The following is a 25,009-nucleotide window of genomic DNA, read 5'->3' as shown; positions in this document are numbered from 1 at the left end:
CTGAAAACTCCAGCCTGGAGAACACTTGCATCGATTCAGCAGCTTAAAGAGAGTTCCCTTCTGTTCTCTGGCTACATCCTGCGGTCTACAGCCACTGCCTCCGTGCCCGAACCTCCTGCCCCGTCCAAACCTCCGCGGTGGCTCTACCCAAAGCACTCCACCGGGATCGTCCCTCCCAAGGTCACCGGAGAACCTGATAATGACCAAAATTGGAATCCTTTTCTTTTATTTCACCTTGCTGGAACCTGGCTCCCCTCCTCCCGCTGACCTCAGGTTCCCCAGCCTCTGCCCTCTCTACCACGGGCACGGGTTCCCTCAGCAGCCCCAGGCCCCAGACCCCAGCCCTCACTGCCTCTCCAGATGTGAGTCTGCACCCTTGTGCTCACCTCCCAGTTCTGGTTCTTTCAGTGAATTGGTAGCTCCACCCCTGACTCCCTTCTGAGTTCCAGTCTTCACCCATGCTGGGTGAGAAGGCAGGAGATTTAGCCGCACTCAACACAAGGCCCTTTACTACCCTGGGTCTTGGTTTCCTCATCTTTAAGTAAGGGGCTCGTGTGAGATGACTTCAAGGGTCCTTTCTCCAATAATTAAAAAAACCACCACCTCCTGGGAATCCCTTGTATGCCTCCTGTCCTACTTGCCTCAGAGGGACTCACCGAGAACTCAGTCCCTGTTCAAGAACCACTCCCCGGCCCGCCCCGTCTTACATCTCTCCCACTTTCTCTAGCAGCCCCAGGCCCTCCTGTTCTCTCTCCCTGTTGACCCTCCTCCCCTTAACCCACCCTGCCTCCCTGTCCCCTCCGCCACCTCCTGCCAGACCACCGTGGGCCATCCAGCCCCCGTGTGCTTGCTCTTAGGCCCTGACCTGACCCTTGACAACAGCCAGAATGTTCTTCAAGGCACAGCCTCCATATTCTCCATGAATCCTACAGACTTCAAGTCACGCAGGCCTGAGTTCAAATCCAGATCCTGCCACTCTGCGACCCAGGGCAAACTCCTGAAAGTCAGCTTTCTAAATCTAGAGAATGGAAGTAAGAGTCGTTGCCACATTATTAGGGAGTCAGAATGAAATCTTGGTCTTCCCCTGGTGGCTCAGTGGTAAAGACTCCACCTGCCAGATCGATGACGACACCCTCTCATGCATTCCTTGGAAATCTGAACAACATGAGTGAGAACTCACTACCGTCTCCTCATCGAAACTGAGGTCCAGCACGTAGAAAAAAAAAAAGAAAAAAAAAAAAAGACTCCACCTGCCAGTACAGGACACATGGGAAGCTCCTACATTCCTCAGAGCAACTAAGCCTGTGGGCCACAGCTATTGAGCACACGCTCTATCGCCCGGGAGCTGCAACCACTGAGCCCATGTGTCACAACTACTGAAACCCGCGTGCCCTATAGTCTGTGCTGCAACAGGAGAAGCCACCGCAACCAAAAGACTGCACACCACAGCTAGAGAGTAGCCCCCGCTCGCTGCAACTAGAGAAAGTCCATGCAGCAACAAAGACCCAAGCACAGTCGAAAATAAATATTAATAAATAAAAATGCATTTTAAAAGATTTAAATATTATGTTGGCGAGGTGCGTGGCACGTTGTAAACACTCAACAAACTATTATTTCAACCCCTACCAACACACACACCTGCGAGTCCTCTCTTCTAGAAATTTCAATGGAGCTGATTTTCATTCATTTCCCTCTTGTTAATGGCTTGCTGACCCAAAGCCCCATCTCCAGTGTAAATTTTTGGATGAAGCCACTAAAGGATTCTATGAGACACCCCATCCCTGAGCTCCCCCCACTTTCCAACAGCTGGTTCCCCACAACTCCAGGAGGACCCCTTGCATTGGGCAGAAGGGGCAGTGGGGCACTGTGCTTTGGGGCCTTTGGGTGCATGACCACAATGCATGACTCCAACGCAAGAGACACCACTTTAATCCCTGGTCCAGGAAGATTCCACATGCCTCAGAGCACCTAAGCCCACGGGCCACAACTATTGAGCCTGTGCTCAATAGCCTGTGCTCCTGAGCCCAGGAGCTGCAACAACTGAAACCCGAGTACCCGAGGGCCTGTGCTTCACAAGAGAAGCCACCGCAACGATAAGTCCAAGCACCACAACTAGAGAGTAGCTCCCACTCGCAGCAACTAGGGAAAAGCCCACACAGCAACCTAAGACTCAGTAGCCATAAGTAAATAAAGCAAATCAAAAGGAGGAGGCCATCCAGACAGCCAGGAGGGAGGAGACTGAGGCTCCCCTGCAAGAGATACTCGGATGACAATAGCAGTCCTCTCCTGGTTGAAAAGGACGGCGCTGGATGAGACGTGGGAGGCGGCAGAAGGAACTCCTTGTTCTAGTGCTGTGGGCATTTCCCTACTCCCCAACCCCTCAGAATCATGTCATCAGTCTCCCTACGTGCTGGGTAGAGGGGACGCTGAGGCCCCCAAGCCATAAAGGAGTCCCTTGGGTCTTGGACAATGGCCAGGAGCTAGCTTCTTCCTTGGCACTGTAAGGGCGACATGAACAGCGCGAGCTCAGGGTGAGTGAACCCTTCTGTCACCAGGCGCTGTTCTGAGCTCCAGAGGCTCGTCCACACATTTATCCCTCTGCAGCACTGTTGGGGGGCACCCCCATTTCCCAGGTGGCTCAGAGAGACACGGAGGCTCAGAGAGATTGGGGGACTTGCTCAAGGTCACACAGCTGTGAACCAGGATTGGGAGCCCAGTGGGTTTCCTGGAGTCCTTTCCCACCTCACACCCTGCCTCCTTGCCCGGCACGGCCTCTGCTGCAGGCCTCTCAGACTAGGTGGGGGTCTGGGGGGCCTCTGCCAGCAGGATCCCTGCCCACTGAGCCACCCCAGGGCCGGGGCAGCAGACTCCCCTCCCTTACCTGCAGCTGCTGCTGGGTGGGACTAGGACTTTGCCCCGCCTCAGCGCAGCTCGGCCCCTTTGCAGAAAAATCTGAAGGAAAAATTGACTGAAGGGCAGAAAAAACTGCACAGGGGAAGGAGGCCCCAGCCTCCTGACGGTCAGGGGCTCCTGAGGGAGGGCTTCAGGGGGGGACCAGAGACTAACAGCTCCCCCAGAGGGTGGCCCAAGGGTGGTGTCAAGACGACAGTGGGCACCAACCTCTGGTTTCTTCACAGCGGGGGAGACAAGCCATGGGCAGAGTCCAAAGGAGCCGCCACAGCTGTGAGGTTGGGGGGGCACTCCCCCAGGAAAACTAACCTCTCTTTGAGGGGGAGGCACACAGGCCCTCCCTGCCCTCAGGGCCCCCAGGCTAAGGAGAAAACCCATCCTTGGCAACAATCCCCACCCCACCTCTTCTCTCCCAGCCTGAGGAAAGGCCGCCTACAGCCCCCGACCTCAGCAGGGAAATTGGGTGAGGGATTCGAAACAAGCCCTCTGCTTGGCGAGGTGTGCAGCTGGCAGCAGAGCCAACCCCGAGGACAAGATTCAGGGAGGGGCCTCAGGGCAGGGAGTGGGATATGGTCAAGGGAAGGTCAAGATGTCCAGCTGGGCTTGTTCAGAGCTGGGAATCCAGGGAGATAAGGGGCTGTTGGAGGCCAACGGGCCGTACACTTGAGCACCAGTGGAGCCTGTCCAGAAAGCTGCCAGAGATGTGTCACTCAGGGTCAGCAAGTTCCCCGCAACAAACAGTCCCAGGAACCACGACCACACAGTTAAGAATGTGCCTCAGCCTGGGAGGCCAGGGCCACAGACTGGGGAGGGGATCCAGACTCCCACAGGCCCAAGGCCCTCCAGTGTGAAATGACAAACCCCACCTCTCCTGGCAGGCCCCGTAGCATGGCTGGGGTAGGGTATGACAGGCTCACCCTGGTGAGTGGGGGTGGAGGGAGGGCTAAATGGAGTAGATGGGCCAGTCCCTTCCAAGTCCCAGACAGAAGGCAGAGGTGAGGATACAGGGACCTTGGAGAATGGGATGTGCCTCTCACCGCCCAGCTGCTTGGGAAACTCTCGTAGCCTCTTAGAGCCTTAGTTTCCCCACCTGTAAAGTGAGAAGCATGGTCTCCCCATCCTGGATAATTGTAGGTTTCCAGGGAATATCACAGTAGGTCCTAATTCCCCAGAGCCCCTACATCCTGGAGGAGGTTTCCAAGATGTCTCCAGGATGAAGGAACAATCAACTCAGGCTTGCTGAGCATCTGGGTCTGGAATGGCAGGTGGTTAGATGGGGGGAAGGGGAGTCGCCCTGTTCCCAGCATTGATGTCAGAGCCTCCTGGGAAATCGCCTTCTCACTTCTCCTGGGCCTAAAATAGAGCTGGGGGGGAGGGGGGGAGGTGCTGTCACAAGCTAAAGGCAGCACCCTCCCTGACAGAGGCCCTGGGTCCTCAGGGAAGCAGAGGACCCAGCAAGGGGTCCCTGTGTCCACTCCTGTTCCTTCCTCAGTGACCTGTGGTCGCCCATTGTGGGTGCAAGGATGCTCTGGCCTGGGGCACAAAGTCAAGGTGAGGCCTCACTAGCGGAGCTCATGTCTTACCTCACCTTACCCCATCTTTGGCTTCCGGGCCCCCGTAGCAGGGGTGAGACATCCCGAGCCCCCGTAGGAACCGATCTTGCTTGGGAGTCTGGGAGCTGAGCTTGGGGCCCAGCTGGGGAGGTAGGCAGGGAGGCCAGATGGTCTGTAGCCAGGGCAACCTAGTCTGGCAGAGAGGGGAGGCTGCGGGCTCCAGAGGTATCTTCTGCTCCTCAAAGATGTGGACTGCCAAAAGGGAGGGACAGAAATGGGACATGCTACCCTCATGTAAATTACCTGGCTAGTTTATGTATTTTGGGGAAGGGGAAAATATCAGGTATGTGTAAGGCACTCAGCCCAGAGAGGGGAAGCCAACCTCCTCGGAGGACAGCAGCAAAGCCAGAAGCCCCAGAGAAGGAAACTGCTGGATAGAAAGGGGTCTGGTTTGAGAAGACCCACAGTGCCCTCCTCGGCCACCGGAGATCCCAAAGGCCTGAGCCGGCTGTGGGCCACAAGAGTCCCTGCCCCTCACTCCTGTCCCTGGCTCCCCAGCCTTCGGTGGAGCGGGGTGCTTGGGGCTGGTTCCAAGGAAGCCCCCTCCTGGGTTCGAAGCCAGAGCGGGGAGCACCGAGGGGGGGCAGCCATGGATCTGCCCCAGAGGGGCCATCTCCGGCTCAGAGGCCGGGGGTCCCTCTGTACCCTGCCTCCCGCCCCCTATGAACCGACGGGTCCTCGCAGCTCCCCAAGCAAGGGCGATGAGGAGGGGACCACGAAGTGGACATCGGCGCGCCCCACCCTGCACCTGCCGAGGGGGCCGAGGAGGGGCGGGAGGGCCGGTCCCGAGCGGGCGGCGCCTCTTTTGTCCTCGCGCCGCGGCGGCCCCGGCCCTGCCGGGCTGGGGGGGCCTGCGGGGGGCGGGGGCGGGCCCTCGGCTCACGTGCTCGCCGCTCGGCTCTTAACCCGGCCCGCCGCCCCGCCGGGATGGCCGCGGCCGGAGCGCGCTGAGCCGGGCACCCTCCCCGCCGCCTCCCCCGGCCCGCGCCCCCCGCCCGGCCGCCCGGCGCCCCCGCCCGCGCCGCCCGCAGCCCGCGCCTCCCCGCCCTCCGCTCCTCCCGCCCGCCCGCGTCGCGCGCCGCCGCAGCCCCCGGACCCCAAGGATTATGAGCGAGCCATGAGGCGGCTGCGGCGCTGGGCGTTCGCGGTGCTGCTGCTGCTGCTGCTGCTGCTGCTGCTCCCCTCGCCGGGTGAGTGACCCCCGCCCGGCCCGGCCCCGGCGCCCCCTCCCTGCCCCCGCCCCGGGTTTTGCGGCAGTTTTTGCTGCAGCCACCTTTTCTGCAGTGCTCGGGGTGACAGCCGGTCCAGAGCGCGGGGGGCGGGGACGGGGGGCGGGGGAGGAGGGAGGGTGCAGGCACCCACCTGTCCCCATCTGGCCCCCACCGCAGCCAGCCCCCTGTCGCCGTCCGTGGAGTCTGCAGTCTCTGCGGCTTTGCGGGGAGATGGGGTGGGGGGGCAGTCGTGACGGCCGGGCTGGAGTGCAGCAGCTCCTGGCCCCTCTCCCCTTCTGCAGGGCAGCAGGTCCTCCCACCCAGAACCCCCCCACACCGGGCTCCAAGGCCACAGCAGAGTGGGGGAGGGGCGTGCCGTTCCCACCCCTGCCCTGGTCTCTTGCCCCACCGGTGGGCATCCGTCTGCAGCCATGGCCTTCTCTCCCCAGGTGTGGGCACTTGGGGTCCTGCTGGAGCGCTGCGCTGGAGGGTCTCTCCACACTTGGGGGGCCCGGAAGCCCCGGAGGTCACAGAGCCCAGCCGTCTGGTGGGGGAGAGCTCCGGGGGAGAGGTCCGAAAGCAGCAGTTGGATACCAGGGTCCGCCAGGAGCCTCCGGGTGGCCCGGTGAGTGGGGCAGGCGGTGAGGGCAGGGGGCTGGGGCAGGCCTTAGAGCCCAGGGGCCACCACGGGGCACCCTGGGCTTGGGCGCCTCCCCTTCCATGAGATGGGCTACCCAGAGGGTGCTGGAACCCGCTAGTGGGAGCACCCGCCTGCCCCTCTCCAGGCCCCCTCCCATCAGGGTGGGGATTCCCTGCCTTCAGAGGACCCAGAAGGCCCAGGGCTCAGTCCAGCCTTGGTCAGCCTTCCACCACCCCCCTCTCCTGTCCAAAGAAGTGGTCCTACACCACATGGAGTTCAGGGAGGGCAGTGAGAAGCAGGAAGAAGCAGCTAAGAACCAAGTCAGGGGTTAGGGCTCCCGGGTTTCCGCCACAGCCACTCTCAATGGGCTTCTGGAGGGACCAACTTAATGCTTGCTTCTGCCTCAGTTTCCCCCTGTGCACTGATAGAACTGCTGTTCTCCCCGTTCTCACTGTGGGTGGGGCCTTGGGAAAAGGTTCCAGGCCCCAGGCTCACTCACAAATGCCAACTCCACTCACCCCTTGTCCCTTTCAGCTGCCAGGCCCCTCCTGCCTCCCTGAGGAAGGTTAGAAATGAAGGAGATTAATTGCAATTAATAATTAATTAATATCATGTGAATAATAATCACCCAGATGGAATATTCATTCAGCACGCCTCGGCTCTCCAGGAGCCCAAAGCTGAAAGTTAGCCAGGCCACCGGGGGAGGCGAGGGCGGGATGGCGAGGCCTGGCAGAAACAGGAGGAGTAGAGAGACTCAGAGGAAGGGTACCACCAAGGTCTGGGAAGTTTTGGCAGCTGGGAGTGGTGGGAGGTGAATCGAGCTGGGCAGAGAGAGGAAGGAGGGAAACGGAGGCTAGCGTTATGGACATCTGTCAGACTGGCATCTGGCCCTGCCTAATGTACTTGGTTAAAAGCCCTTAGGGGGGGTGGAGGGGGCCGTGGGGGTGCAGGGGAGCTACTCGGGAAATGGAATGGAGCAGGAAGGCAGCATGCATAATAGATGGACCATCACTCAGGGCAGTGCCTGAGAGAGCAGGGGAGGGGGTGTTTAATGGTCCTGAGCAGGGAGTCCTGGGAGAGGGGGAGAGGGGAGGGGGAAAGGAAGGTGGGCTAGGAGGGAGGGTAAGGGGATGGAAGCTGCCCAGGCTCCCTGGAAGGTGGTAGATGGGCAGTAGGGATGGTCCCAGGGCCAAGGATGGGGTCATTCTGGCTGGGTTTGGTCCTCAGGCCGACTTTCTCCCTTGGTGCCCCCTGCCTGTGAACCATGACTGGGAGCTGACTTCCGTTGCAGGCTTCTGGGTCTTCTGATTGGTATCCTAGGGGATGTCCAGATTGTAGGATGGGGTGTCGCCACAGTGGGGTCAGAGAACAGGATGAGGGAAAGCTGGGGGCCCAGGGAGGAATGAAAAGTGGGTGCTCCAACTTAATCCTTCCTGAAGAAGAGAGTCATGGGCAGGATTCTGAGGTATGGTGGTGCCTGTGACGGAGAGGAGATCAAGACGGGTGCAATTAGACTGGATGGGATACACAGAGAATGGGGGAATCTCTTTGGGTGTCACTCTGCTGGGCAAATGACGGGCATGTGTGCGTGACCAAGTCCGAATAAGCCAAACAGGGTGTCTGGAGGGCAGGAGTGGAGGGTTCTGTGGATCTGCGGGGCAGTGGTCACAGTCACCTCCAGGGGGGACCTCCGTCCGCTTGGACCTCACCTTCACCTCCCCAGGAGACCGACTCCTTGCCCTGCGTTGCGTGCTCTTGTTTCCCCTGAGGTGGACTTCTCACAGCTCTGCAAGGCGGGTAACTCGTGTCTGCCCATTTTGCAGATGTGCAAACTGTGGCTCAGAGATGTTAAGTAACTTGCCCAAAGACAATGAGATCTTTAAATATATATATATATATATTGATCTGGCTATACCAGGTCTTAGTTGCAGCATGAGAACTATTAGTGCCGGCATGTGGGATCCAGTTCCCTGACCAGGGATCGAAGCCAGGACCCCCTGCTTTAGGAGCACAGAGTCTTGGCCACTGGACCCCCAGGGAAGTCCCAGTCAATGAGACCTTTATCAGTGGAGTGATTTCCTCCAAGACTAAGGCTCTTCCCATGGTGCCGTTCTGCACTCTCTGGATTTAGGCACAGGTGGCACTTTCCAACCCCACCCAGCACAAGGTGGAGGAGGACCAAGGGAGACAAGATGAGATGTCGGGAATATTCCCTCCTCACCGGAAGGAGCCCCTCCCGCTCCTGCTGGGCATTTCTCCCTGGAGCACTTTTGGCCTCAGAACTTCAGGGGCTCTTGGTGGAGCCTGTGCAGCCCTGAGCCCAGTGTCCCAAAGGAAGTGCCCCCCAACCCCCGCCACTTGCACCCGTTTGGGACCTCAAGCCAAGCAAGTTGTTGGGGCAGCAGCAAGATCTCCGTCTGCTATGGGTCACATGGTGAATTTGGGGACACATGCTGGCTGGCAGGGTGGGATAGGGGGATCCGGGGTGCTCACCTGCTCCAGCCTTGGGCTGGCCACAGCATCTTTCTGAGCCCTAGCTTCTGGATCCCTCAAATCAAGATGATGAGAACATTCATCTCAGACCCACCCACTGCCAGCAGGTAGTGATGGGGAAAGACGCCTGACTTTTGTGAGCGGGGACCAGGGAGAGGGAAGATGACCAGGGAGAGGAAAGCTGGCCAGGAAGGAATTAGAAGCTAGAGAAATTAAAGTTTAAATTTACTGGGCTCTTGATGGGACAGACACTGGTCTGCCTTTGTGTCTTATTCATTTATTACATCCTCAACCCAGTTCCAGGAGGTGAGGATATTATTATTCCCATTTCACAGATGAGGAAACAGGCACAGAGAGGTGAAGTACTCCAGGTCCCCCAGCACTTAAGTAACATGGTCCAGACTGATTCTCAGGGCACCCCTCTTAGCCAGTGCATGCTGGCCTCTCCTCAGGGGTGCAGCAAAGAGGGAACTAGGGGACTCTGCCCTCTTTGCCACAGCTCTCTTCAACACCTCACTTCTGTCCAGTTTGCAAGCAGGCTGGGCCTAGGGCCAAGAGGTGGGGGAGCTTCTGGAAGTGCAGAAACTTGTGATCAGTGGGAGGCTGCAACTGGGAGTGAGGTGAAAGAGTGAGCTGGTCCACAGTGTACAGTCGAGCTGGTTGTTCACTGCACAAGGGTACCTGGGTCAGTGGGCTGAATGAATTGGAGGCTATATGTGTTCTGAAGGGATCAAGCTGCTATGTGGGCTGTGCCTCCCCCTGGAAAAACCCAGCCCCCTTCAGAACAAAACAGAGGGCAGGATGTGAGTTAGTGAACAGAGGGGTGAAGGGTCCCAGGGCCATGAGTCAGCTGGGGGAGGGGACCTCAGTCACTGGGTTTCACTCCTGTGAGGGCTGTCCCAACCAGCAGTTACCACCTGGAAGCCCTTGGCCAAGGGTGTGTGCCGCCGTGTTCATGCTGTCTCGCTGCAGAGGGTTGGGGGGCAATTAGGCAAGCCTTAGTTCCCCCACCTTTGCAAGATGGCAGTCATGGGCAGGGAGCCACAGGATCTGTGCCTGGAGCCCTAGTACCCGCCCTGGGCCAAGGCTGTGCTGTGGTTTCTGCGGCCAAGGTCACAGCTCTGCCTTGGGGTCAGAGGCAGGAGGGGGTTCCTGGAGGAGGCTGGTGGCTGGAAGCCAGGGCTAGGATCTGCGCTGAGTCCAGCTTGCTCCAGGGAGAGCCATGAACCAACCCTGCCTTAGGTTGGGCAGAGAGAGAATTCATTCAGGAAGCTCAGTTTCCCTTTGAAAGGCTGTGCCTGTAGCTTGAGGCAGGACAGCCTCAGTGGGTCCTGGCTCCCCTGCTTCTGACTGAGTGACCTGGACAAGCCTTCTGAACCCTACCTTCCCCATCCATGAGATGGGGGTAACAGTGGTCCCTGCTTTGCCAGACTGCTGGGAGGATTAGAGGAGCTGATGGGTGTCAGGTGTCCTGCCTGGGATCCGGCAAGAGCAGATGTTCAACATCTGTCAGGCCTGCCCTCCCTCCAGGGCCAGGTGTGGCAGGAGCACTGGGTGTCAGAAACAGGAGCTAGGGCGTTTAGGGTTACCTGTCAGACTCCGGGCAGGTTTGCGGGGGGGTGGGGGGGGGGCAACATGGCAGGCGTCTTGAGTCCTCCCCAGCCAGACTAGCCTGTGGACTTGGACTCACCTAAGCACCCCTCCTGATTGCCTAGAGGGACCCAGCTGCCCAGACTCTGTCCCCAGAGAGACTAATGACCCTGTAAGGAAGTGACTCTGTCTTCAAGCATTTAGGTCAAATTCCATTATCGGATATTGGTCCAACTGGGCTCACTCCCTGGGACTCCCATGGTCCTGCCTAAAAGTGGAGCCTCATTACATCTTAAGGGACCAGGGCAGGGAACGGGGTGGGGGGGGGGGCGAGGGGATTTCTCCCAGGTCGGGGCTCCTGCCTCTCTGGCTCCTCCCCATCTACCACCACCAGCCCACATGGTTTACCCACTTCCTCAAAGCTCAGTTCCGCTGAAACATTTACACTTCTTTCTTCATTTATTATTACTAACCTTTGTGAGGTGGCTCAGACAGTAAAGAATCCACCTGCAATGCAGGAGACCTGGATTCGATCCCTGGGTTGGAAAGATCCTCTGGAGAAGGGAACTGCTACCTACTGCAGTATTCTTGCCTGGAGAATCCCATGGACAGAGGAGCCTGGACGGCTGCAGTCCGTGGAGTCGCAAAGAGTCGGACGTGACTGAGCGACTAAGCACAACCCTTGTGAGAATAACACGTTAAAGAGGGCTTTCCTTTAGTCCTCAGGACAACATCATTTTACCAGTGGAGAGACTGAGGCTCAGAGAGGGTAAGCAGCTCACTCACTCTTTCTGATGCCTTTCCTACAACGTAAGTGTAGGGGCTCCTAGGCAGGAACAAGGGCGGGTGCAGCTGGAGCCCCAGGGGTCTATGCACCACCCCTGTGAAAAGTTGAATCAGTGACCAAAGAAATCAGTATGCCTGACGGCCCAGGAATAGAGGGGAGCCAGAGCCCTGTCAGGAAGATCTGCTGGGGAAGGAATAGGCTACCCACTTCAGTATCCTTGGGCTTCCCTTGTGGCTCATCTGGTAGAGAATTCACCTGCAATGTGGGAGACCTGGGTTCAATCCCTGGGTTGGGAAAATCCCCTGGAGAAGGGAAAGGCTACCCACTCCAGTGTTCTGGCCTGAAGAATTCCATGGACTGTACAGTCCATGGGATCACAAACAGTCAGACACGACTGAGCCACTTTCACTTCACTTCAGAGCCCTGTTGGATGGGTGGGTGGAGGCTTGTGGTCACAGACGAGGGTGAGGAAGAGGAGGTCCTGGAAGAGATGGAGGTTCGGAGGGAGGGGTTCAGATTGCTCTGTGAGGAGTAGCGCCTCGATGTTCAAATTTTGGGGCATTTGGGAACCAGAAAGGTCTTTAATCTCCTCCTCTCCAAGACTCCCCAGGACTCCTCCCCAAGACTCTGCACCTCCCCGTAGGTGTAGAGAGGAGCCCGGGCACTAGTATTGTCATTCTAGAACTTCAGTAGGGTCTTTACCTCCTGACCTCTGCATCCTATCTGGTGGTGGGCAAGCAGATGTCTGGAGAGTGGACCAACTGGCGACAGGGAAACCTTGGGGTGGGCAAGGTGACCGCAGCCAGGTGGTCACAGCGGCCGTGAGAGACAGGAATGCCAGCCTGAGGGTGAGCCTTGACCCAGCGCCTCTCCAGTGTGGCCCTGGGCCAGTCACCTCCAAGTGTCCCTCTCTGGCACTTATGAAATGAGCACCAGACGGCCTGGGCGGGTTGAGATCAAATGAGCCTGAGCACGTGGGAGCCGGTGGCAGGGGAGCAAGAGGCAAGCTCAGGGCATGGGGTGGAGGCCCGGTTGACTGTCACCAGAAGCTGGGTGCAGGGGAGAACAGCAGTCAGGGACACTAGGGGCTCCCAAGGGAGGGACCGAGGGATCACAGGAGAGTTCAGGGCCGGGCCGGGCCAGGGCAGAAGGTCAGCCACGCCAGGAACAGTCGGGTTAATAGAACATGAGCTGAAAGCTTAACTGGGGGTGGGGTGGGAGGGTTAGGACTCTGGTGCCAGCAGAAGCCTCCTTCCAGCCACCTGGGGTACAGAGGTCCTGGGGACTGCGGTGGGTTTGCCTGATCTTTCCTTCCTGCAGACAAGGGGTGTCCCCATCGTGTACCCCACATCGGGCCAGGTCAGGGAGACCTACACAGCTATGCACTTTCCCTCCGCTTTCTCCTGGGCCTGCCTCCCAGTCCCCACAGCAGCCCCCGCACTGCCCCAGGACCCCTCCTGGCCTGAGCCTTGTGTCCTGCCGGGGAGGCACCCAGTCCCGTTAGGCCCTGCCAGGTCGGGAGGGAGCCAAGGCCTCGGCAGGCTGCAGAAGGGCTGGGGACAGGGGACCTGGGGTCTGCTCCCCCACTGACCTGACATTCTCCAGAGGGGGTGGTCAGCTTGGTCCGCACAGAGAGCGGGGAGCCTGGTGGGTTAGCTCACTGACTTCCTAAGTGGGGGAGATTCTGCAAGCACCAGGGTCACCCCTTCCAGAATCCTCCAAGCCCAGACAGCCTCTGTCACACAAGCCAACCTCACAGGCTTGCATCTAGGCTCCTCTTAACCATTTTCAGGGGGAAAAAAATCTGAACTCAGAGAGATTGCTGTATTATCCCTGAGGCCACCAGCTTCCGAGAGTGGAATCAAGGCAGGGGGCCTGGACAGGTTGCTCACCTGGGTGGCCAGCATAGGGGCAGGGACAGAGGCTTGTCCCTGGGGCCAGAACGAACAAGTAGAAACAGACCCAAGGGCAGGAGAGAAAAGAGGTGGTCCAGACAGGGAAGGGTGGGGAAGGCAGAGATAGTCTAAGTCTCACAAGAGGAGAGGGAGGGCAGGGATGGGGCCAGACCAAGGAGGTAGTGTATCGGGGACAGAGCTGGTCAGGGCCCAGGGGCAGGGGAAAGCAGAGATGATCCAGGCCAAGGTGGGGAGGAGGAAGCTCCTTCTTGTCCTTGACTTTCTATTTCAAGTCTAATCGATGCTCTAGGGGCTCAGGGTGGAGCTTGGAGCTTCAGTCAATGTGGGATGGGGTGAGTCCGTGTCCTTGGGGCTCAGAGGGCTGCCGACCCGGGCTCTGGCCCTTCTGCACTCTCACCCTGATTTCCAGGGCCTCTCATGGACACTGGGCCATTTCCACCTTACCTCACCTTCCGGGTAAAAAGGCCCCAGAAGCTGATTCCTGAGGCTTGTGTCCCAGCTCTACCACTTCTTATTCTTATGACCATGGGCAAGTTAGTTAGCCTCTCTGTGCCTCAGTTTCCCCATGTGTCAGATGAGGATAACAGTAGTATCTGTTACATTGGGTTGTTTGTTGAGAAGATCAAATATGATGATATTTAAAGTAGTTTGAGCTTCCCAGGTGGTGAAGGGGTAAAGAATCCGCCTGCCAATCCAGGAGATTCAGGAGTCTCGGGTTCGATCCCTGGGTTGGGGAGATCCCTTAAAGGAGGAAATGGCAACCCACTCCAGTATCCTTGCCTGGAAAATTCCATGAACAGGGGAGACTGGCGGGCTACGGTCTATGGGGCTGCAAAGAGTTGGACGTGACTTAACGACTGAGCACGCATGCACGTAAAATATTCAGAACAGTGCCTGACACATACCAAGGGCTCATGAAGAGCAGTAGTCTAGGCAGTTGACCAGGAAGCCGCCTCGCTCCAGGCTACGGGATCTTGTGACATTGGGGCTCCCCTCCTTCTTGTAACTTACTCCCCCCAAAAAAAGACAGCCAACAAACTTCCTCACAATCTGTACAGCTTGGTGGTGGGCCCCTCATCTGGTGATCTGGATTTTAGCCTTCTTGAATGGACGGGGGTGAGAAGGCTCCGACCCGCGTAGGCCCTTCTCCTGCTTCCAGATCTTTTGTAAGACTTAAGGCTTGCGGTGGGCGTGGGAGCTGAGAAGGCCGACTCCCACTCAGCCCAGACTCTCCTGCCCCTTATCTCAGGGTCACTTTCCTTCCAGGCTCACTAGCTTCAGCTCTGGAGTCCCCACCGCCCACAGTAGCTGGGCGCCCAGGCCTGGGAGGGCAGCCATCTTGCTCAGGCCTGGTACGTTGCCATGACAACCCGGAGCCTCCCAGCCCCACTGCAAAGGCCCCTCTGAAAAATTTATCGGGAAAACTTCCGTGTTTAAAAATTAACCATGGGATTGAAATATTAAAGATGAGCTGCTTTGGGCGAGGCAGAGGGCAATGGACTTGAGGGTAGAGGAGCCAAGTTCTTTCCTCCTGACGGGCTGGTATTCGCCCATCACCCCAGCTTCCAGGGGCCCTTCAATCAATTCTAACCTTGTCTGCAGTGTACAAGGCCTCTTCCATAAGTTGAGGCTGGGGCCAACGTAGGGAGGGGGACAGGAAGTGGGGGGTCTGCTTCATAGGGCCCTGGGGTCACTCTGCACCCCATCTCCTGTTTGCCTCTTCCCCATGATACTTCTAGGGGCCTCCTTTTAGTCCACCTGGGAGTCGGGGTGGCCCTGCCAACAGCAGGGACAGTCTGCTGTGAGGCAGCAGGCAGGCTGAGCTGCCTCGGTCCTTCCTTGCTGCTCCTGTAGACTGGCCGCAGGGAGGCACCTACACCAGAGAGGGTGGGCTGGCACCCAGAGCAGGGAGGTCAGTGCCTAGGGATGCCCACGCCTGCCCCTCCACCTCAGGAAAGGAACAGGGTCTTGGAGGAAGATGAGCTTGGAGGAAAATGTCTTCCCTCCTAATCAATGATCCCCACAGCTGCTGGGACTGGGCCATCCCCTCCCCAGGGCTGCTCCCGGTACCCAGGCTTCCTTGGCCCCCCAGTTCCCACTTCCAGGCCTCCCCAGATCAACTCCTCTTCTGCCTTCCCTCCTTTCTCCCAGCCTGTCCATCTGGCCCAGGTGAGCTTCGTCATCCCAGCCTTCAACTCCAACTTCACTCTGGATCTGGAGTTGAACCAGTGAGTGTGGCCTGGAGTCCAGGGGCTGAGCACCCCACGGGCAGGCAAGGCATGGCCTGGGCTTGTCTGGCTGTGGGGGCTGGGCTGGGGCAGGGGGCCTGGATCTGAGCGGGGTTGGGTCCCAAGCAGGACCCAGCCCCACCTTGACCCCCTTCTTCCTCCTGCCCACTCTGTTCCAGTCACCTTCTCTCTTCACAATACGTGGAGCGCCACTTCAGCCGGGAGGGGCCGACCCAACACAGCACCGTGAGTGCCTTTGGAAGGGGCCAGGGAGGTGGATTGACGGGGGAGGTGGTCGGTGGAGGTGGGCTCAGGGGTATACTCTGCACTGGGGATGGGCCTGGCCCCTCCAGGGTCAGAGTCAGGGCGGCTTGTCAAATGGTGTGGAGCTCTGAGCTCCCCTTGCCCAACTCCAGGGGACAGACCCCCAGCCGGCCTGTCTGCCAGCCTGGAGACATTTCAGGACCCTCCCCCCCCCCAGTGCTCAATGGCCAGAATCTTGTTCAGCACCAAGGCCCCAGGAATTCCTGGCTCCCTGGGACCCCAGGGTCCCAGGCCTGAAGTCCCAGGGGTATAAGCAAAGATGAATGAGTGTCTATAAATAGCCTCGGCCCTCCCCCTCCAGCTTGTTCAGTAACTGGAGCACAAGTAATTCTGCAGGAAGCAGAGGCGAGGGGGTGTCAATCCCCTCTGACCCACGAGCCAGGCCGGGAGGACACGCGCTGCTCAGTTCCTCAGCCGCAGACCATGTGACCAGGGGTGGTCCACGGAGGCTGTGGCATCTGTGAACACACTATGTGTGAAATGGTGTGTGTGTGTCGGGGGTGAGCCCATAACTTTCATCTGATTAAGCAAGCTGATCCATGGTAAGTGCTTAGAACACTGCCTGGCACACAGTAGGTGCTATGTGAATGTCAGTTAGTCTTCTTAAAGAAGTCTGTGACCCCTGTACAGCCCCTGTTCATGGTTAAGAGGCACTGATGTGGGGGCCTCATGTTGTAGATAAGGTAAGGGAGGCCCAGAGAGGGGTAGGAACTTGCTCAGGGTGAAACAGCCAATTAGGAGCACAGCCAGAGCAGAGCCAGGCTCCAGGTCCCCAGATTTCCAGCCACCTGCATACCACACGGGGCAGCTTCAGTAGCCCTCACCCGTCCTCCTGCCTTCATGCTGGGAAGGGGGCACGTCCATCACGCTCTCTGCTCCTCTAGGGTGCTGGAGACCACTGCTACTACCAGGGGAAGCTCCGAGGGAACCCCCACTCCTTTGCTGCCCTCTCCACCTGCCAGGGACTGCAGTGAGTGTGGGGAAGGGGGCTGGGTTGGGGAGGAGCCTCCAGGCCTGGGAACGGTGGGGACGGTGGGGACGGACGGTGGGGAGCTGCGTTTCTCTCACTGCAGTGGCGTCTTCTCTGACGGGAACTTCACCTACATCGTGGAGCCCCGAGAGATGGCCGGGCCTCGGGAAAATGCCCAGGTGAGCCCCTCCCCATCCCCCCCAAAGGCCCTCCCCACTCGTCATCCCAGTGACTGTCATCTCAGTGGCTGCGGCTGCCTCATCACCCCCCTCCTACCCCCCTCTGCCTTGGTAACCTCAGCCTCACTGCCCTCTGCAGCGACCCCAGCTCTGGTTCCCTCCTCCTATGCCCCCCAGCTCCAATGTCCCCTCTGTCCTCCAAGTAACCTCCCACCAGGCTCCAGTGTCCTTTGCCCCTGTCTCTCAGGGCACCCCCAGGTCTTGACCCCGGAATCTGAGCATCTGGGAGACCAGATCCGACATGGGAGCTCTGGCCAGTGCTGGGTCACCCTGGGGTGGGCTGGGGGGAAGGGCTGGAGATCTGAGCCCATACTGGGGCTCAGAGCAGACCTGGCCAGCCCCCCCCCAAGAACTCATTTCCCCTCATTGCAGGGACCCCTTCCCCACCTCATTTACCGGACCCCTCTCCTCCCAGCCCCCCTCGGATGCAGAGAGCCAGGTAAGGGAGGGAAAGCGGGGCTAGGGAGGGGACCGGCTGTGCCCCCCTCACCGGCACCCTCCCCCAGGCTGCCTGTTTGCTGCGCTGGACCATCCTGCTCCTCCGGACAGGCCGAGGCTGAGAAGGAAAAGGCAGGTACGGGGGCCCGTACAGACCTCCCACTGCAGAGACCCCGGGCAGTGGTCCAGACAGGACATCCCCTTCTGTAGCCGGGGCAAAGGAGGGCTCTGATTGATGTGGTTGGAGGCCAGAGAACACCGCTAGGAAGAAGCCCCCCACCCTACTCCCTAAGGCTAGTGTCTACACACATCCCCGGCCTGGGCAAACTGAGGCTACCTGCCTCGTACCAAGGCTGGATGGGACCCCCACCAGTGGGGAGCTGGCACTGTTCCTGGTTGGAGCCCAGCCCCTCTCGAGTCTGTCTATGGCTTGACCAGACGTGGAGGGAACTGATTCCAAGTGCCCACCCACTCCCTAGGTCCGCCGGGGCCACCCCACAGTGCACAGTGAGACCAAGTACGTGGAGCTGATCGTTATCAATGACCACCAGCTGGTACGTTCCCAGGCAGGGTGGGGCGGTGACTTTGGGAGGAGGGACTGGAAGCAGCTTTGCCCCTCTGCCCACTCTCTTCTCTCCCAGTTTGAGCAGATGCGGCAATCGGTGGTCCTCACCAGCAACTTTGCCAAGTCCGTGGTGAACCTGGCAGATGTGGTGAGCAGCCCTCCCTCCCCTTCCCTTTCCTCCCACGCTCCACACTAATGCACACATCCTTGGGGTGGGCGCTCAATGGCATAGTCATCCTCTGACCCCCAATTCCTGGAGGGACAGATTGACCTCCAGCCCCCTCCTCATCTTCTCTCTTCCTGGCACAGATGTACAAGGAGCAGCTCAATACCCGCATCGTGCTGGTTGCCATGGAAACGTGGGCAGATGGGGACAAGATCCAGGTGCAGGATGACCTCCTGGAGACCCTGGCCAGGCTCATGGTCTACCGGCGGGAGGGCCTGCTGGAGCCCAGTGATGCTACCCACCTCTTCTCGTGAGTCCCCCACTCCATGGACCCTGCCAGCTTCTGTTGGTCATTGCAGATCACAGTTACTGAACATGGCTCTGGGCCAAGTGCTCTTGCAGGAGGAGGGGACTGGGATCCCCTTGTACCTGCCCTTGCAACAGTGGCTGGTCATCTTCCCCTGCCTCTTAGGCTGAGGCCCCTTTTCCCTACCCTGGTGACCTTCCTCTGCCCATCATCTCCCCTTCACCCGGCTCCCTCTTTCAAATGGTCCCAGCATCCCTTTCTCAGGGACCTAATGCCCTGGTACAGGAGAAAAATCTGATAAAAGGTCCTTGCAATTAGAGATGACCTATTAGAAATCCTTCATTTGGCTTATGGGCAAACGAACCCAAAAGGGGAAAGGGGCTTGCTTGAGTTACACAGGCTGACATAGAGGGCACTGCTCATCACCTCCGCATGGGGAGGCTCTGGTATGGAGGTTCGCCTACCTCCCCTCACGGCCCAGGCTAGCCATCAGGGAGAACAGGCTAGCCTGGCAACCCTCTCTCTTCCAGGGGCAGAACTTTCCAGAGCACCAGCAGCGGGGCTGCCTACGTGGGGGGCATCTGCTCGCTGTCCAGGGGAGGGGGCGTGAACGAGGTAAGCTGGGGGAGGGTGTGGCTGGGGTTGGGGCTGGAGGGAGGGGGCTGCAAAAGGCATGAGCATTGTGCCTTTTGGAGGGATGTAGACATCTTTGTGCTCCATCTTCTTCACCCCAAGTATGACAACATGGGGGCCATGGCGGTGACCTTGGCCCAGACGCTGGGGCAGAACCTGGGCATGATGTGGAATAAACACCGGAGCTCGGCAGGTATCAGTGAAGACCCCCACCCCCAGCCCTGACCCACATTCTAGAAGTGAAGAGGGTGTCCACACAAGGGGGACCGTCTTTCACCCTCCCTTACATTCACGCTGAACTTGCAGGGGACTGCAAATGTCCGGACAACTGGCTGGGTTGCATCATGGAGGACACTGGGTGAGTTCTTGGGCAAAGGGAGCCGCAGGGTGAGCATTGGGTGACATTCTGGACCTGGCTGCCTCAAGAGACCCCGCTCTCGGGACCACTCAGAATGCCAAGAAACGCAGTTGTCTGTGGACACTGTATAGGGAGACACACATTCCCTAACCGGACGCCAGAATTGTCCAGACCGCAATGCGCAGAGTCGCCACTGGGCGCCGCCAAAGCCTCGTTTGGAGGCCTCTCCCCTCCTCGGCTCACAAACCTCCCTCCGACTCTCGGAGTCCTGAGGTTTCGGCGAGTCAACTGGAGCGGCGTCCCTCGCCCACTGCCCTTTGATGGGCAGGCAGGAGGATTTTCGTGCAGTGTCCATGCACATAGATGTTCAGCCTCCTCGAGACAGTGACCGAGTCCTCCGGGGCACCCCATCCCAGTCTTGAGAAGGGGCGAGAGGGTGCGCCAGCGGGCACTCAGCGGTCCCCTCACCCCTGCCCAGGTTCTACCTGCCCCGCAAGTTCTCGCGCTGCAGCATCGACGAGTACAACCAGTTTCTTCAGGAGGGCGGCGGGAGCTGCCTCTTCAACAAGCCCCTCAAGGTATAATACCAGCCGCAGGGCGAGGAACGTGGGAGCGGGGCTCGGGCAGGGTCCCGGCCAGACTCGCGACACGACACCCCTTCCCCCCAGCTCCTGGACCCGCCTGAGTGCGGGAACGGCTTCGTGGAGGCGGGGGAGGAGTGCGACTGCGGCTCGGTGCAGGTGCGAGACGGGTGCGGGCGCCAGATGGGAGGTGGGGGACGCGGGGGTGGGTGCCAGGGAGGTCTGGGTGGGGAGGGTCAGGGCTCGCCTTCTTTCTGTCCCTCAGGAGTGCAGCCGCGCGGGAGGGAACTGTTGCAAGAAATGCACCCTGACTCACGACGCCATGTGTAGCGACGGTCTCTGCTGTCGCCGCTGCAAGGTGAGCGGTACCCGCCGCAGGGGCGGAAAGGTGGCGGGACCGGGAGATACTGGGCAGAGTACATGTAGGGGGCGGGAGGGAGGTGGGGCCATAGGGGCGGTGGGGCTTAACGCGAAGAAAGCGCCAATGGGAAAGGAGAGGGGCGGAGTGTGTGGCACCCTACGTTCTATTGAAGGCGGGGCTACGGGGACTGGGGCGGAGCACCTGCTGATAAGCGGTGGTGTGGGCGGAACCGTGAGCGGACTTGGGGCCGGTGCGAATGGGCTGGAGAGGTCCGGGGCGGAGCCGAGGAGAGGGTGGAGCCGAGGAGGCGGGAAGACGCGGGAGTGCGTGGTTCTTGCTTGAACCCCGCAATGCACGCCTTCTCTAGTACGAGCCGCGGGGTGTGTCCTGTCGAGAAGCTGTGAACGAGTGCGACATCGCGGAGACCTGCACCGGGGATTCGAGCCAGGTCCGCCCGTCCCGGCTGCCCTGCGGACCCCCGAACAAGGCAGCCACTATCCCTCTCCTGGGTGACTTTCTCCGCGCCCGTCCTCTCGGCTGCTGGCGTCGCCACCGCTGATCAGGCTGTTTCTCATCTGAGATAGGAGTTTTTCATGCCTCCTGGCTTTGCTCTTCCAATCATTCGACCAGTATTTATAGTCTGGCTAGGTGCCTGGTGTGTACTAGGGATAACAGTGGGTAATAATATTATTTAATGTCTAAATCCTTATTACCTGCCAGTCATCGAGTACTCCCAGTCCTGTGAAGTAGGTGCAGAAAACTGATGGAGACTGGAGAGGTTTTGGGACCTGCTAAGCCATGTGTGATCTGAGTTCTCTGCTCTTGTCTTTGACGTGGAGGGGCCCTGGGGCCAGAGCCCCCACCTGGCAGGCCTTTATTCTTCCCTGGAGCCGAACTTGGCCCCCAGTCCTGGGGCAGCTCCGTTCAGTCCAGTGCCTCTCTCCACAGTGTCCACCTAACCTGCACAAGCTGGATGGTTACTACTGTGATCATGAACAGGTATGAAAGGATGGAGGTTCCGCCTCGTCTGGGTCTCTGGCTCAGTCCAGTGTCCTGTCTTGTCCTCAGCGTCTCTGTCCCCTGTTTCCTGATTGTCCCTCAGGGCCGCTGCTACGGAGGTCGCTGCAAAACCCGGGACCGGCAGTGCCAGGCCCTTTGGGGCCATGGTGAGTCTTTTTGTTTTTTTCATGGTGAGTCTTTTGTTGGAGATGGGAGAAGGCATCTGGAAGACTGGAATTGAGAGGCTGGAGGGGGGGCAGGCTCTGGCTGAAAACCCCTCCAGCAGATATGCACCTCCCCAGGATCTCAGCGACTCAGCTGGACTTGGAGTCAGGCCATTGTTGGAGATGCAGGCCTGAAGTCCCAGGTGGGTTCTGGAGTGGCTAGGGTGACGCTGGCCTCTTCTCCCTACAGCGGCTGCTGATCGCTTCTGCTATGAGAAGCTGAATGTGGAGGGGACAGAACGTGGCAACTGTGGGCGCAAGGGGTCGGGCTGGGTCCAGTGCAATAAACAGTGAGTTGTGAAAGCTTCTGGTTGGGCCATCCCAGTTTGGGGGCTGGGGCTCTGGGGAAGGGCAGGGTTTTTTCAGAGATGGGACAGGCTGTTGAGTCCTAATGGGAGACTCTGAAAAATCGGGGGATGGGGAGAGGGCAGACATGAGGTCTGTAGTTGGGTCTGAGGCCAGACTTGGGGCCCACTGTCTCCACATGAACAGGGATGTGCTGTGTGGCTTCCTCCTCTGTGTCAACATCTCCGGAGCTCCTCGGCTGGGGGATCTAGGGGGAGACATCAGCAGCGTCACTTTCTACCACCAGGGCAAGGAGCTGGACTGCAGGTGTGGCTGGGACCATGGTTGGGGAAGAGGAGGTTGCAACTGTGTGGGGGGTGGATGGCAAGCACAGAGGTTGGCTGTGCCATCTCCACAGGGGCGGTCATGTGCAGCTGGCTGATGGCTCAGACCTGAGCTATGTGGAGGACGGCACAGCCTGTGGGCCCAACATGTTGTGCCTGGACCATCGCTGCCTGCCAGCCTCTGCCTTCAACTTCAGCACCTGCCCGGGCAGCGGTGAACGCCGGATCTGCTCCCACCACGGGGTGGGTGCCTGGAGGCCAGGGATCGCCGGAGGGGCTTCTAAGAGGGTACTGAGCCCTGCTCACCTGTACCGGCCCCACCCCACCTCTAGGTCTGCAGCAACGAAGGGAAGTGCATCTGTCAGCCAGATTGGACAGGCAAAGACTGCAGTATCCACAACCCCCTGCCCACGTCTCCGCCCACAGGGGAGACAGAGAGATATAAGGGTGAGGCTGGAACTGGCCAGGGTGGGGCTCTGTCTTTCCCGTTCTCCATGCCTGCCCCTGCCAACCCCACCCTGCTCTCCTTCCCAGGTCCCAGCGGCACCAACATCATCATTGGCTCCATCGCCGGGGCTGTTCTGGTTGCAGCCATCGTCCTGGGCGGCACGGGCTGGGGATTTAAGTAAGACACGAACACGCGCCCTACACCCCCTGCATCCCCCAGGGTTATCAGAGCCCCAGGCTTTTGGAGCTGAGGGGACCTCCCTGAGAGGTTAGGTAAACCAGAGCTCACACATCGCAAACCAAGCCAGCCCACAGGGTCTTGTTTTTACATTTTAAACAATCAGTTACTCAGACTTTTAAAACCCAGGGATTTTATGTTAAGAATCCAGATTTCCAGCTTCTTTTGAAAAATGAGAAGATTGGGTCCCCCTGTTCTTCAGTGTCTCCCAGCTTGGCCACAGAGTGGAGCTGAGCAGGGGCTGCCTGAGTCCCCAGGCCCTACCCAGCTGTGGCTGTTCTGTGGGCACCCACATTGGAGGCCCTCAAGCTGGTGTAACCCCTCACTGTACAGACGAGGGACCTGAGGCCCAGGGTCAGGCGGTGACTCAAATGCAGGACTCAACTTTGGTAGGTTTTCCTGGACCAGTTCTTATTTTCTCTGAACATGAGACAAACATCCCTGGGCTTGTCATTAGCGACTAGGGACAAAGAAATGTCTAGCATCTCTGGGGCAAGATGTCTCCTGGGAGCCAGAGGCCCCTCCCTGGAAGAAGGGGAAGGTCACAGAAGGCTTCTTTTCCTTTCTCTGCCTCCCCTCCCTTGGCTCCTGAAGAAACATCCGCCGAGGAAGGTACGACCCGACCCAGCAGGGGGCAGTGTGACGCCGGCCACGTGCTCCCTCCCGCTGTCCTTGTCTCCTCCATCTCATTGGTCACCTCGCATTCTGTCGATGGGGAGCTGGGGCCGGTTCCCCCACCCTTGCGGTCACGGCTGTCACTCCCGGGGTGGGAGAACCCTGCTCCAGGAAGAGAGCCCTCAACGTGCCCCTGCCCCCTTCTCCAGCCCACTGACCGCCTCAGGCCTTGGTCCTTTAACGCCTGCCCTTCCAATGGTCAGCCCACCTCTGGCCCCGTGGACCCTGGAGCTGTGCGCGCGCCCCCATCACTCCTCCCCAGGGAAGGGAGCCTACCTCTGCGTCCCATCCGTTTTGTCTTTCATGTCGCCACTGTCTGACCTCCCGCCAGACCCCCTTCCCTGGCCAGCCTGTGGCTTGCTGCCTCCAGGGCCCAGCACTGACCGCCCGGGGCCGGCTGAGGTGGGGGTGCTCTCCCTCTGGGCCCTGCCTCATACCCTCCCCTGATGCCCCCTCTCCGTTCCAGGTCCGGAGGGGCCTAAGTGCCACCCCCACCTCCCTCCGAGTCTGGCGCCCACCATCTCCGCCCAGAACCAGGAGGCTGCCCCCGCCCAGCCACGGAGGGAGGCAGCATGCAAACGTCTTCCAGGCCCAGCCCTTCAACTCCTGGCCCCACAGGGGCTTGGGGCCGGGTCGTGGCCCTGCCCTCACACCACCAGGGTGGACCAGGCCTGGAGGGCATTTCCCTCATGGTCCCCCACCCCACCTCATGCGGCTTTGGCCTTGCACACCAACTCTCCTCCTGTGAATGTAGCCTCCATCATCACAGACTGCCAAGTTGGGCGGGGGGAGGGCACGCAGCCAGCGATGGGCGTGGCCTGGAATGGCCCCGCCTCCAAGCCAGGCGACTGGGACCAGGGAGGGTCTAACTTTCCTGGGACCTAGGGGGAGGGAGCTGACATCAACCTTTTCTTTTTTTTCTTTTCTTTTTCTTTCTTTCTTCTTTTTTTTTTTTTTTTTTACTGAATCTCAACTGATGAATGTAACTTTGGGGGTGCTTGGGCCAGGCAGCTGTGGGGATATTTCGAAGTTTGCAGGAGGGACTGAAGGAGCTGTGAGTCCTGGCCATCCCTCTGGCCCTCCCCGCGGGGGTGGTCACACCTGGCATCCTCTCACTGAACGTGGAAGTCCCTAAGCCAGGCAGGGGTCTGGCAACCCTGCGCGCCCCCTCCGCCCAGCCCTGCTGAGCTTGGAGACAAGTCCGAGTGCTGAATCAAACCAAAGCTGCCTGTTCCGTGCCCGAGGCCTAGGTTATGGGTACGGCAACCACACGTCCCAGATTGTCTTCAATTCCAAAACAAATCGTCCTGCTCTCCCTGCCAGGACGCATGTATTTGGGAGGAGGGTAGGGTCCTAGAATATATAGTCCCTGAAATAACATGGCACCTTCCCCCTTTGAAGAAGGGTGATGCTGGGGCTGACTCAGGGTTTAGGTGCCACCTGGCATGGCCTGGAGGTCGCAGGCCA

At 59.1% G+C, this 25,009-nt stretch overlaps 1 protein-coding gene and 1 non-coding gene across 2 annotated transcripts; both read left to right on the top strand.

The window, feature by feature from the left end:
- The first annotated feature begins 1,116 nt into the window (after positions 1–1,116).
- Positions 1,117–1,208, top strand: LOC136150409 (small nucleolar RNA SNORD116). The gene has a single exon (XR_010659836.1). It is a non-coding gene; the product is annotated as a small nucleolar RNA SNORD116 (small nucleolar RNA).
- A 4,432-nt stretch (positions 1,209–5,640) lies between these two features.
- ADAM11 (ADAM metallopeptidase domain 11) lies at positions 5,641–23,840 on the top strand. The gene is made up of 26 exons (XM_065909272.1): positions 5,641–5,713; positions 6,184–6,359; positions 15,312–15,388; positions 15,568–15,634; positions 16,597–16,682; positions 16,786–16,861; positions 17,294–17,360; positions 17,428–17,495; positions 17,839–17,913; positions 18,001–18,072; positions 18,234–18,400; positions 18,928–19,012; positions 19,133–19,223; positions 19,337–19,388; positions 19,867–19,966; positions 20,057–20,128; positions 20,235–20,327; positions 20,698–20,778; positions 21,279–21,329; positions 21,433–21,496; positions 21,744–21,843; positions 22,046–22,165; positions 22,257–22,425; positions 22,515–22,629; positions 22,717–22,807; positions 23,462–23,840. Exons 1-26 carry the CDS (start codon positions 5,641–5,643, stop codon positions 23,508–23,510), a joined length of 2,337 nt encoding a protein of 778 aa, XP_065765344.1. The 3' UTR covers positions 23,511–23,840.
- The last annotated feature ends 1,169 nt before the right edge of the window (positions 23,841–25,009 follow it).

Source organism: Muntiacus reevesi, chromosome 18, assembly GCF_963930625.1.
Source record: "Muntiacus reevesi chromosome 18, mMunRee1.1, whole genome shotgun sequence".
NCBI lineage: Eukaryota > Metazoa > Chordata > Mammalia > Artiodactyla > Cervidae > Muntiacus > Muntiacus reevesi.
Note: the sequence above shows the minus strand (reverse complement) of the source record. Positions and strands in the feature narration are given on the sequence as shown.